We start from the raw sequence: 13,661 nt of genomic DNA, 5'->3' as shown, positions 1-13,661 counted from the left end.
ATCCAACCTTTAGTCATCACAAGCTAATACATTTAGCCAAATCATAATGACTCATACACCAAATGACTAAGTACCTATACATGCCATAGACTTAAAATACCTACATTCACTTATACCCAAATGATAGCTTGATAGTGTGATAGAATCTCCGACGATCTCCAACCCAAGCTCTCTTAGTGACCCTATAAATTGAGGAAAAGGGAGGGGGTAAGCTACATAGCTTAGTAAGCTCATATGAAAATAATAAGCAATTTATTAACATGTTTTCACCAATTCTCACAATATGTTCTCAAGGTAATACAATCATAATTGCACATAATTCCACTATTTACTTATGTTCATAGCAAGCTGTCCATTCGAGTCATAGTCACTAAATCATTTATATCTGGAGCTATGAAACTCCAAATTAAGATCTAATAATTGTTATAGAAACTAGACTTGCATATATTCTTACCATAAAATTTTTATAATTTTTGGTTTAGCCAATAAGTACAGTTTATTCTTTAAAATCACCCCTGTTTTGCTGTCCGACAGTTCCGACCCTCTTTACTAAAAATTAATTATCTTCTCATACAGAATTTTAATGATGTTCCTGTTTATTTCTTTTAAAAATAGACTCATTAAAGATTTTAATAATATAAATTATAACCCATAATTATTTTTGTACAATTTTTAATTATTTTCCCAATCAGAATAGGGGATTCCAAAATTATTCTGACTCTGTCTCACAAAAATTCAAATATCTCATAATATGAAATTCTTTTGCTTGCATTGTTTCTTTTATATGAAAATAGACTCAATAATATTTAATTTCATATCTTATTAAACCTTTGATTCTATTTCCACCATTTTTGGTGATTTTTAAAAGTCACACAACTGTTGCTGTCCAAAACTATTTTATTACTAAATTTCACTCTTTCATGTTTTCTTTGTAGTAACTTTCATTGTAACACTTACTCCATATCAATCTTACCAAAGTTCGATCACGTATTGAACACATTGCTCATAATTTTACACACACGTACCTGTACTTATTCATCATATAGTCATATTCAATTACACCTAGTCATTTCTCATTGAACACATCGGAATAATAACGGATTCCCGGTGGCCTGTACATAGTACCACCCTTGTAGTCAAAGCTACCTTATTCACAAAGTGGCCTTCACATAGTACCGCACTTGTGACCAAAGCTATCTTTCTTTATAAAGTGACCTTCACACAGTACCACACTTGTGACCAAGCTATCTCTTCTCAAAGTGGCCTTCACATAGTACCACACTTGAGGCACTAATGACATGTCACTTGTATCCTATTTTGTTCCTAATGTTCAACCGGGAAATTTCTCACTTTTCGATACTTGTCAATTTCATTCAATATTCAGCCACATTTCATGAAACATAATAAAATGTGATAACATAAGTAAAAACGATGCATTATTCACATACAAACTTACCTTGAAAGCAAAATCGGTAAAAAGGACTTATTCGTCAATTACTTATTTTTCCCAGATCTAGATCCGAACCTTGTTTTTCTTAATCTAAAACATCACATTTAACTTAATTAATCATTATACTAATCAAATCAGCCCAAAAATCATATTTGGCAAAAATTATATTTTTACCCCTAAACTTTGTCATATTTATACTTTTGTCCCTAGGCTCGTAAAATGATTTTCATTCAATTTATTTGTACTTTAAGCCTAGCCGAACCATTTCATAACTATAACAGCCCAAAATTTCCATTAAAACACACTTTTATGAAATATTTTATAACTTTTACAAATTAGTCCTTTTAGGCATTTTCATCGAAAATCACTTAGTAAAAGTCGTTTATCTAACCATAAACATGCATTTTATACCATTAAACATCAAAATATACACATATTCATCATGGTTCAAAACTCTAGACTTTAACCATATCTCAAATTAGTGGTAGAAATAGATAGATATTGTTACGAGGATTTTAAAAACGTAAAAATCATAAAAAAATGGGGCTAGAACAGACTTACAATCGAGCTTGGAAGCTTGAAAAACCCTAGCCATGGTTTCTCCATGCATGTTTCGGCCAAGGGGTTGAAGATGGACAAAAATTGGCTTTTAATTTTGTTTTTAATTCATTTTAATAACTAAATAACCAAAATGCCATTAATGAAAAACTTTGGAAACATGCCTAACCATGTCCATTTTTGTCCACCAACTTAACCAACAGTCTAATTACCATATAATGACCTCCAATTTAAATTTTATAACAATTGGACACCTCTAGCATGTAGAACTCAACTTTTTCACTTTTTACAATTTAGTCCTTTTGACTAAATTGAGTGTCCAAACGTCAAGATTTTCGAATGAAATTTTCACAAAAAATTCCATAAAATAGTAGAACATAAAAATATAATAAAAATAAACTTTACTATATTAGATTTATGGTACCGAAACCACTATTCTGACTAGACCCAAAATTGGGCTGTTATATAGAAGAGCATAGGGGAGCAAAAGGAGCAGAAAACGAGCCAAAATCAGAAAAAACAAGCTACTTTTAGGATCCACACAGCCTGGCCATTCCCACACAAGATGAGCACACGTCCGTGTAAGCCACACGGGCTGGCCACATGCCCATGTGCCAAACCTTGTCAATATCGCTCCCTGTTTCCCAAACACGTAGAAAAGAAGCCAATTTTCAGGGTTTCTGAGCATTCTAAAGTCTATAAATACACACTAGAAGAGGATCTAAGGGAGCACACAAAGAAGAACGAAGAAATTACTCGAAGAACGCTGTCGGAATCAACTCAGAAGCAGGATCTCCTTCAAGATTGAAGATCTCTAGTCAACTTCTCTAGAAGTTTTTGGGTTTCTTTATGTTTTGTTGTTTTCCTAATTTTGAGATGTTTTCCTTCCAAAATATGAACTAAATTCCCTAGACACCTAGGAAAGATGAAACCTATAACGGATCTTGTTATTTAATTTCTGAATTACATGATAAATACTTGATTTCTTGATCTCAATTATGTGTAATTATTCCATGTTTTAATGTTTTCAGGATATTAATTCATGAGTGATCTGCTTATTTTAGTGGAGCAAAAGTCCCTGTTTAAGAGTAGATTTGGCATAATTGAGTTGAGTTGTATGCAATCCTAGAAATAGGATAACATAAATCTACCGGATTAGAGTCAAATCTAATAGGGGAGTCCATAGATCAAGTTAATGCGACAATAGGGGTTTTAATTAGAAAGAGATTTCAATTAATCAACCTAGAGTCAGTTATTTTTACTCTCGAAAGAGATATTAATATAATTTAGGGATTTATGCAGATCAAGGCAAGTGAATAAATCGTTTAATTCAGATTTAGAATAATAAGTGAAGTTTAGGTGGATTCTTTCCTCAGTATTCTCTCTCATTAGTTTATTCAATTATTTTCTTACTTTATTCTCTATCGAGTTCTTAATAATTAGTTTAGATAATTTTAGATTTAAAACAAACTTCTACAATTTAACGGCTAGATAATAGAAAGATAGTAAGTACTAGTACTTTTAGTCCTTGTGGATACGATATTCTCGACTCACCAGCTATACTATTATTCAATAGGTGTGCTTGCCTTTGTCATGATTTTAGTTAGTTAAGTGAATCATCATCAACATAATCTTTTAAATATTTTTTTTTCAGATCTAAATTTGCTAGACCTATCTAGTTTGGTGGCCAAATCTATTTAAGAATACAAGAATTTAGTTTTATACAGTTGTAGAATGGATTTCACATGCTCAGGGGGAAAGACTTGAATACCACTGAAGCAAGAAACGTTCACTTGTATTTTCTAGGGAATTTGAAGGCGAAAGTGGAGTAATCTTTAGGAAGTCTCTAAGCCTAACCCAACTGGTACTCTAGTGTCATCATAAGCTACCACAATTCTATAATGGAGGTTTCTACGAGAGAAAACATTACCAAAACACTTTTAGGGGTGCGACACTACTAAGAGACTAACAAGGATTTTTTATTGCAAAAGATTTTATGCTACATCAAAACTCCAAACAAGGATTTTTGTCTAAAGATCAATCCTTTTGTTTAGTAAGTGTAGGCTCTAAGATAAGGGGAAGAAATGGACCACTATTTTGATCGGGAGAACAAATATGACTAGAAGCAAGATTTTTAGAACAGGATCGGTGGTCGATCCAGTTAGACCATTAGTTATTGGTTCAATTAATTTGACCAGCTTAACTGGTTAAAAAATTAAAAAATAGAAAAAATTGATTCACCCGATTCGATAGATTGATTTGACCAGATCAAGCGGTTCACAAGTTAACTAATTTGAACCCTTATTCTAGATCGGTGCCTCAATTGATTTTCGGTTTAACTGATCTAACCAGTTAATCCAATCCAATTTTAAAATCAATGACTAGAAGCTTAGTCCAAGGACATCATATTCCTAACACAAAACTTGGAAGTTGTCAAAACTAGAGTTTATTCAAGATTTGAAGGAGGTGAATAGTTTAATAGAAAAAGCGGTAGATATCGACCTCCTTCTGTTTGTCCCTCGTATCCTTAGGATTTAGTCAACTACTTGCAGTACATTGACCTGTGTTTTGATTTCACTTGTAAAAAAGAATGACATGATAGTTTACTCATTTCGTCATTTTTTTTAAATAATAATAATGAGATATATGTGACCAAATCATAGATTTGGTCTAATGTTCATTAATAATCATTGGTGAAGAAAACAATAATACTCGGTTGACATTAAATGCTCAGCATGCTAAGCTTTTTTCTCAACCATTCAATTATCTAGGTTTTAGGCAAATTTAAGATTACAAATGACCCCTTAACTATGCTTCTTTAGTAATTATCAAAAGAGAAAGGTGCTTTCAACAAACTATATATTTCCATTTTTTGAATTTAGATGAAATGAAAGGGAATTCTCGGTCTTAAACTCAAACCACAAATTGAGGGTATGGGATTAGTCATCAGCGGCAAGTTTCAGTTTTTTTATTTCATGAATTAAACTGGAAACAAATAAAAGACAAATAAAGAGAAAATATCAGCGATATGGTACCTATGTAAGGGAAAATTAATGTGAAAAAGACAGCTTCACTTGTGTGTGTGTTTGTGTTTTTTAAGGATGCAAGCAACCTTCAAGAGTCAGCAAATAAAAAAACCTCAACCTCATCACACAGCTAATCAGATATAAAAGCTAAATATTTATATTTTTCGGATTTGGATGAATATTGGATATAATATTTTATCCAATGTAAAACTCTAAAGTAAGTATAAAAATATAATATATGTTAGATATACATTTAGTTCGAAAAACATTAAAAAAAATAATTTTCTGGATAATATAAACAAAAAATCTAATATTGGGTTTGCAAGGATATTATAGAAGTTGCGTTTGTACGAGTACAAAAGGCAGATTTTGCCTAATTTTACCTTTGCCAAACTTACAAACATGTGATTGCAAGCATTGGGTGAGAAGCTATTTAATCACAAGCTCAAGCTTCCATTGTCAATACATTCACGACAAATATCATTTTTCTATACCATGGGAACCAGTGACGTCATGCCATCAACTTATGGTCGGAGAATCACTGTTTTAAGCATCGATGGTGGAGGAATCAGGGGTATTATACCTGCAACTATGTTGAGTTTCCTTGAACTCAAGTTACAGGTACGGTAGACTCTCACATGACTATTGATTATTCATTCAAATCAAGCATTTTGATTCAATCTCTTCACACCCCTTTTGTGTTTTTTTGTTTTTTTTCAGGAACTAGATGGAGAAGATGCTCGGATTGCAGATTATTTTGATGTGATTGCAGGAACAAGCACAGGGGGTCTAATTGCAGCCATGTTAACAGCTCCAGACGAAAATGGGCGTCCTCTTTGTAAAGGGGAAGATATTGTTCCATTTTATCTGAGACATGGCCCCAAGATATTTTTTCGGAAAAACTACAAGTACCAATCAGTTTCTAACTTGGTTTTTGCTTTTGATTTAATTCAGAGTTTTTTTTTTTCATTGTGATGGATATTGGATGTGTTGGTTTAGGAAGATGACGATGAAAATGGATGCCCTAATGAGACCTAAATACAGTGGAAAGTATCTGAGGAAGACGATTTGCATGGTCCTTGGGGATCGAAGACTTCATGAGACTTTAACCTCCGTTGTTATACCAACCTTCGACATCAAGTTGCTTCAACCCACCGTTTTCACAACCTTTGAGGTGAATCTATATATTTAGAGAGAGAGAGAGAGATACATATATTAACTGTTATCAAATTTGAGCAAATGGCAATGAATAATTTTGGGATACTGTTGCAGGCAAAGATGGATCCTTCAAAAGATGCTTTGCTATCTGATATTTGTATTGCTACAGCTTCAGCTCCAACTTATTTTCCAGCTTATGCATTTCATACAAAAGATTCAGAAGGAACTGATAGGGAATTTCACCTGGTTGATGGAGGGATAGCTGCAAATAACCCAGTAAGGAACCATTCAATCAATGTTAGCTTAGCTAATATCAAATTTGTTGTTTTCTAAATTAGAGGACAAAAATATGGTTTTTTGTGAAGGCACTGCTAGCATTGAAGCCAACAGGGGTAGCCTTTCCAAGTGAGCAAGAACATGAAGTTTCGCAGGGACAAGCCCTTAACTACGAGAATTATTTGATAATCTCACTAGGCACAGGAACCTCCAAGATGGGAAAGAAATACAATGCGAAAACGGCAGAGAAGTGGGGAATTCTTGGATGGCTTTACAGTGAAGGAAGCTCTCCATTAGTGGATGCTTTCACTTATGCTGGAGCAGACATGGTTGACCTTCACATGTCATTGATTTTCAAGGCAATTAAATCCGAGCATAACTATCTTCGGATCCAGGTAAGTTCCTTCATTAATCAATCACAAACATACTTTTGTTCAATCCATCATGTTTCAATGTATTTCGTTGATGAACACTTGTAGGATGACAAATTAAGCGAGGATGAATCATCAACCGACAAAGCTACTAAAAAGAACATGAGGAACCTGGTAGAGATTGCTGAAAAGCTGTTGCACAAACCTGTTTCGAGGATGAATCTGGACTCTGGGATCTTTGAACCGGCTGACAATGAAGGAACCTATGCAGAAGCTCTATCAAGGTCGGAAATCTTTAAAACAAAAAGGGCATTATCTGAGAAACTTCCGCAGCAAAAAACTATAGTTACCGTACAAAGTTAATGAGTTTTATGTTTTGGAGGGTGCAGATTTGCGAAACTGCTATCCGAGGAAAGGAGACTCCGAAAAGCAGAGATTGGGAAGCAGCTTTGAACAATATGACCAATGTTTGCTTAAAGCTTCTGAAATTATTAAAGTTGTATGTGTGTTTAACTTATTGAGGTGTTGTGTAATCTTATATAGTAAATATATTAATCATTCGCCTGTATTATTATATGGTAATAATTTATGAATAATCTTATGATCTGAGTTGTCCTATTGTGTTACCATTTCAATGGTTACGTTTGATTATATTTTTTCTTCATTTCTCATTAACTTTTTTTAAATGTTTATTTATCGAATCAGATTGGATTCATGTTGAGTTTGTATATAGTATCAATATATAGTGGTCATATTCATTTTCGCTCAAAATATGAGTATCAATTTTTGCTCAAAATTCTTATATTTATAAATGAGTAACCAAAGCTCTGTTAACTCTATAGTTGATTCAGCTTTTAACTCAATTGATATTGACATTATTTATTGTTAGTGCAGAAATACATGAGTTTGAGTTCACTAAAATAACTTTATTTTCTTATTTAAAATTAGTGAAAAGTTATAGGTAGTTTTAAATATTTTATAATATTAAAAAATACTTTGTCCACATATTTTTACTTTTAAAAATATATTATTTTATCTAATATTTTATTATGTTTTTTCTTTTATTGAAATTTTAAATATAACAACTTAATAAATATTTTAATATATAAAATTATAGTATAGTCCATATCAATCACATAATACATGAAATAAAATAAAAACATTTTAAAATCTTAAAAAGGGTGGATATTAAATACTTTGTACTTTAGAGCAACTACAACTAGTCTTATTACTTCACATTGGTGTAAAAACTTTCTAGCCCAAACATATAGAAATAATAATAAAAAAAAAGTCAGATCGGCAGTTTCAAATTATTTTCATACTAACCAAAAGAACTTAAGTATGCAAAAAAACCTTGAAACATTTGTGTATAAATAAATATCATAAACAGAGAAATTATGAAAAGAAAAGCTAATTATGATTTACGAAAAACACTCAGGTTTGATGCAAAAGGTACTTAGAATAATTAACTTTCTCACAAAACAATAACCAATCATTTGTTAATTTAACCCAGATGTTGTGTGATCCTCTCTCTTCAAGTCTAGGTACATGCTAGCATGGTTCATATAGGATTCCTCAATATTAGATAGAAAGCACCGTAAGATATAAGATTTCTTAGCAAACAAAAAATACATAAGCTTTATGGACACTGACCTGTACAGACCGATGGATATTATTCTCGATAAAATACATTCAGTTTGTAGTAAAGTATTTAAAACCAACGACTGTACCTGTTGCACAATAATTTAATAGTTAGAAATATGAAAAAAAATATAAATAATCAATGTAAGCAATTTAACAATTCTTACAATTTAGTTTGAGTTGATTGCGGAGGTTGTGATATCAAACTTTTCTTCTTTTTAGCAGATTTTTTGAGATAATTTTCAGACTACGTACTATGGTGTGTGCTTTGTTTATTTCCTTTAATCTCTTAATGCTTACAATGTCAACTTTCCTTTCTTGAATTTTTTCTCTTTCGGTGGGCATTATAAATGTTGAAGTCTCACCTTGAGCTTGTTCCTTGAAGGTTTCTTTTAAATTTGAAATAAGTTCATTTGCATATTTGGCAGCAAATTTAGAACTAGCTTTAGACTCACAAATCATAGTTGCAATTCTAACAAATGTAGAACATAAAACTCTATATCTATTGCATGCCTTCAACTTCAAATATTACTCTCAATCTTCGGCCCTCATTACCTCGTCATGTTTAGGAAAAAAAACCTATCAGAATTCACTAATGGCTAACATTGAAGGAACCTCTCCCCATCCTGAAGGAGCACCTAATCAAGAAGTCCAAGGCTCAGGGGAAGTCATTGAGGTCCCTAATGTTGAGATCCTGAAGGTTCAGAAACATAGCCACAAACTATGGGCATAGTTTTAGGCACAATTTGGCCTGTGATGTTTCACAACCTTCATCCTCTCCCAATAATACCATGCTAAGAGTGGAGGAATCATCTGAGAAGGTCCAAGAAGAGTCTCTCGATGCTACAAAGGACTAGGAGGGACAAGAAAGAACAAATCTTGATAATTCTTTCTAGCCGAAGGAGTTATTGCATGAGTTCTTATTAAGATTGGTCATGCTCTCAACAACCCTCCCATTCATGATCAATCTTCATCTCAATTGGAGTCCTTAGTTGAGGATACAATACAAGGTAACTCCAATCCCTCTACTGTTCCATTGGTTGATACATCTGCTCCTCCCCAAAGTAAAACTGACAATAGTCCATCTTCTTTGGCTAGGGACTATTTTACAAACATCACTGAGCCTATATTGGATGTTGTTGCAAAACAAAGAGAGAATATGACTGAGTTTGGTACTGAAGTCGAGGTTGATGAGGAAGAAGTTATGATAAAAAAAAATGTGACTATTGTTGCTACCACAAATCAATAGACACCTAGGGTTCAATAAAGAACCACAAGATCAATGGCCAGTAGTTAGAGAAAAGGCCACTGTTGAATAAAATGGGAAAGCAAAGGCCTTTTCCATTCCTAAAAGAAAGAGGTTTAGGTCACCCAAAATGGTATCCAAGGAAAACTTTGATGAAAATGTTCCCTTCAAGAAACTAATGCTTGGTGGTATGGCCAAAACAAAGAGGCTACACTAACAACTTGAGGGATGTAGATCCTCGAAAACTTTTTGAGAAAGAAAGAAAGCAATATGAAGAAGAGTTGCTACAAACCTATGACAGAGTCTACATCATCACTTCTAGTGCCAAAAGATATGCCTTCCTGACAAAGAACAACAATATCGAGGAGCTGAACATCGATGAGAAATACTTTTGTGATAATGACATCAATTCAATTCTGGAGAAGAATGATCTATTGGTTTCTGCTTAGTTTGTCAAACCTTATTCAAGCAAGTTCAACTGGAGTTCTATGTCAACCTAGTTTAAAGTATTGTTGACCCCACTGGCAAGTTGTAGCATAAAGTGTATGTGCAAGGTAAATGGTAGAAGTCCGAGCCTGCATAAATTAGACACTTGCTAAACCATCCCTGCACCAATAATTTGGTGTTTGGAGAATATGAAGAAACTATTGCTACCTAGATTACAAATGGAGTTCACCTCACATGGATAATTGGGTTAGAACTTCACTCATCAGCCCTAGAACCAACTTATGTAGCACTCTATGCAATAGCCACGAGGAATTGGCTTCTCAATAGCCAAAGGCACAATATGACTAAGAAGATGACTGCCTTACTGGAACGACGAAAATGTGCAAGTGTACATAATCGTAACAAGTAATAAAGTGACAAGTAAAGGTCGAGTTATCGTACCCATAGGGACTATGAAAAGAATTATTTATGAATGCAATTAAAAACACTTTGGTGAAGAAAAATATTTTGATTTGAGAAGTTGATTAAAAATTAAGATTTTAACTAAGTAAAATAAATAAAAATAAAAAAGTTCCAATGCACGACTTCGAAGGATCATTTTAATCAAGATGATATAATTGTGTTAGATTAATTACATTTCTTAACTTAGAACTATTAAACTAATGTTTATGTTGTTACGAATAAATTCACAGCAACTTGGTAATTTGCTAACTTATGAACATACTCACCTACTAAAATCCATTTATCTCTTGATTATATCTCTATGTCAATTCAACCGATTAAACAAATTTTAATAAGAAAATGTGTTAATGCACATACATACTTATGAAATTAGAATAATCTCTTGTACAAATCTATATGCCAATTCAAACAATTAATTAAATCTTATAAGCACATAAAAGATTACGTGAGGTAACAATGTATTTCTACCTTGAAACAATTTAATCACAATAATCTTGCAAGTTATGCAAGGCTATTGTATCGTTAGATACTGTTGCTAATTTTTCCCTTAGCTACCTTAGATGATTAAACATGCATTGATTAGGTATCGTGTCAATTAATTACAATTTTAATTTGCTTAAATAATTAATTCATTAATTACCTTACAATTGTATTGTAAGAATAACTTAGTCATTGTTTTACTTAATCAAACATCTTACTGAGGCCTATAACAACACAAACACAATTTTAATAACTCAAGTAGACAAAACGCAATCAACCTAACACGAATTAAATTTAAGTCATATTAATTAAATTAAACATATCAACATCACAAATATTCATAGATATGTTCATCATAACAACAACCGAATTAAAAGGATAGGGAGCAAGAATCAAATCTGGTGTTTCTCCGAAGCTTAACTAGTTTGCTCCGCTCCTCCTTCTCCGCTTGTTCTTGTTGAACCAGGGCTTCCACGAACACTTGAATGATGCTCCAAATGGTGGTTGAATGAATCTTTTTCAAGAGGTGAAATCAACAAAGGAATGGGGGAAGAAAATGAAGAACAATGGAAGGGAATGAAGAGAGAATAGTGAGAGAGAAGTGAAAAAATGAATGGATTTGAGATGTTTGAAGTGAGCAGCCAAGGGGTGTATTTATAGGTTGTGAAAGCTGCTAAAAATATCCAACATCATCAGCCAAAGACTTCCCCCATGGCCGGCCACACATGTGGCATGTTTGAAGATTTCAAACATGCTATTTTTAGGTAGGGGCAAATCTTGAAATGCATGAATAGTGGAGGGGTTCGAATGCAAATTTAAGGAGTATTCAAGGGCCATTTTGCAAGCCAAATAATCAGCAAAGCAAGCTGATTGGGTCAGCATGTGGGACGATTTTGGGCTGCCCAGTGCTCGGTTGGATCGGTTTTCTCTATTTAGCTTAACTGGGCCCCTTTTCCATAATTAATTAACAATAATTTATTTAACCCAAATTAAATTGGATTATAATTAAAATTGATTATATTATGAATTAATACACATAATTTGGACCATATTAGGCTGAAAATTTATTTTTCCTTCATGCTTCAAAATTGCTTCTCGGTTTTGTGCTTCAATAGTGTCTGCCAAACCGTTTTCGTCCTTTGTGCAAATTTGTCGAAAATAATCAAAATTAATCAAAATTAATTATAAAGTAATAAAAATTCAAAATTTTAATAATTTAAATACAATTTAATTATTTAATAATAATTATATATTTTTTGACAAGAATTTCACCGAAAATGCTTGAATTTGAGTTAAAAAGGGGTATGGAAAAGTGTGTATATTTTCATATTTCCTCACCCCCAAAACTTAATTCATTGCCCATCCCAAGAAATGCACAAATTGAAAAGAATTTCTCGAAAACACCTTTGAACAAGAACACCTTTGAAAATTTCCTTCATAACAACATTCTTCCCAAAATTATGAATTTAGTATACTTATGCTCAAGAACAAGAATTTTGATATTTACACTACTTAAGTATACATATCATTCAAATTAATCTCAATTATTATTATGATAGCAAAAATAGACTAAATGCTTCCTAATAAAGACGTGTTAAATACCTACCAATTTGATTTTATTCCCTTATTCAAAATTAAGCCGCAATTATTAAGTTTAATTTATGCCTTCATATGTTGAACATAGCAATTTCTCTCCACTAATGTAGGTAGCATAGAAACTCGAATCAATAGGTCTTCAAAAAGGTTATAACGTGGCTAGGCTAGGGGTAGGTAAAAGATAGATAAATTTAGGCTAAAAACCCTAGGCTCAGCTTGAATTGGACCTTCGAAATAATTACCTTCAATACACCAACTTACTTTGTTTCTACATGCTCTTTTGTACATCTATTTTCTTTCAAGTACATATGCTATTCTCATTTTTTTTACGAGCATTTTTTCATATGTACTATAATTTTTTGAGCATTTGATACTTCTTTTCAACACCTCCAAACTTGTTTTCAAAGAACATTCTGAATAGTACCGAGTCTAGTGTTTGGGACAATTTAAAGATAATTAAGAGAAAAGTGATGGCTAAATATTGCAAAGGTTCAAAATAAAATTAGGCCACATAGTCTCAAAGTTAGGCTTCAAAGGAAAAAAATCATCAAAGTTGGCTTGAAACGCTCAAACGGTCCAAATAAAAGTTGCCTAAGTCATTTTCAACATTCCATGCTTCTTAGGATTTCACTTCAAGAAACTACTAAGTCAATTCTAGAGACTTAAACTTTTATGCATGCCTAACTTTCTTAAGGAACTAAAAGTTTTATGGTATGATTTGCATACTTTATTAAAAAAACATTTATGTCATATTTCATTTAACATAATAATTATTGAAATAATCAAACTTTATTCGTACTGAAGTTTAGCATACTTAACAAAATATCAAATTTTTGAACAAAATATAACCTAATCATAACTGAAAGAAAAATTTACTTTGACTGGAAATAATTTCAATTTTTTGGTCCCCCTACTTAAGATGAAAAATGTCCCCATCGTTAAAAGTGAAT

The 13,661-nt window shown here is 32.5% G+C and overlaps 1 protein-coding gene across 2 annotated transcripts; it reads left to right on the top strand.

Annotated features, from left to right (window-relative positions):
• Positions 1–5,396: 5,396 nt before the first annotated feature.
• LOC108452623 (patatin-like protein 5) lies at positions 5,397–7,514 on the top strand. 2 transcript variants are annotated; one of them, XM_017750424.2, is made up of 7 exons: positions 5,398–5,655; positions 5,755–5,942; positions 6,034–6,208; positions 6,307–6,468; positions 6,558–6,863; positions 6,948–7,123; positions 7,229–7,514. In XM_017750424.2, the coding sequence occupies exons 1-7, from the start codon at positions 5,530–5,532 to the stop codon at positions 7,290–7,292; spliced, it is 1,197 nt and encodes a 398-aa protein (XP_017605913.1). In that variant the 5' UTR covers positions 5,398–5,529; the 3' UTR covers positions 7,293–7,514. The 2 variants fall into 2 exon arrangements, with proteins under 2 accessions (XP_052877998.1, XP_017605913.1); XM_053022038.1 differs by having other exon boundaries at positions 5,397–5,655; positions 6,948–7,514.
• The last annotated feature ends 6,147 nt before the right edge of the window (positions 7,515–13,661 follow it).

Source organism: Gossypium arboreum, chromosome 11, assembly GCF_025698485.1.
Source record: "Gossypium arboreum isolate Shixiya-1 chromosome 11, ASM2569848v2, whole genome shotgun sequence".
NCBI lineage: Eukaryota > Viridiplantae > Streptophyta > Magnoliopsida > Malvales > Malvaceae > Gossypium > Gossypium arboreum.
This window is presented reverse-complemented; position numbering and strand designations above follow the sequence as displayed.

Coding starts and splice junctions, on each gene's coding strand:
- LOC108452623 (XM_053022038.1), top strand. CDS start 5,530: ATGGGAACCAGTGACGTCATGCCATCAACTTATGGTCGGAGAATCACT. Junction 5,656..5,754: donor TCCTTGAACTCAAGTTACAG/GTACGGTAGACT, acceptor GTTTTTTTTCAG/GAACTAGATGGAGAAGATGC. Junction 6,864..6,947: donor ATAACTATCTTCGGATCCAG/GTAAGTTCCTTC, acceptor GAACACTTGTAG/GATGACAAATTAAGCGAGGA.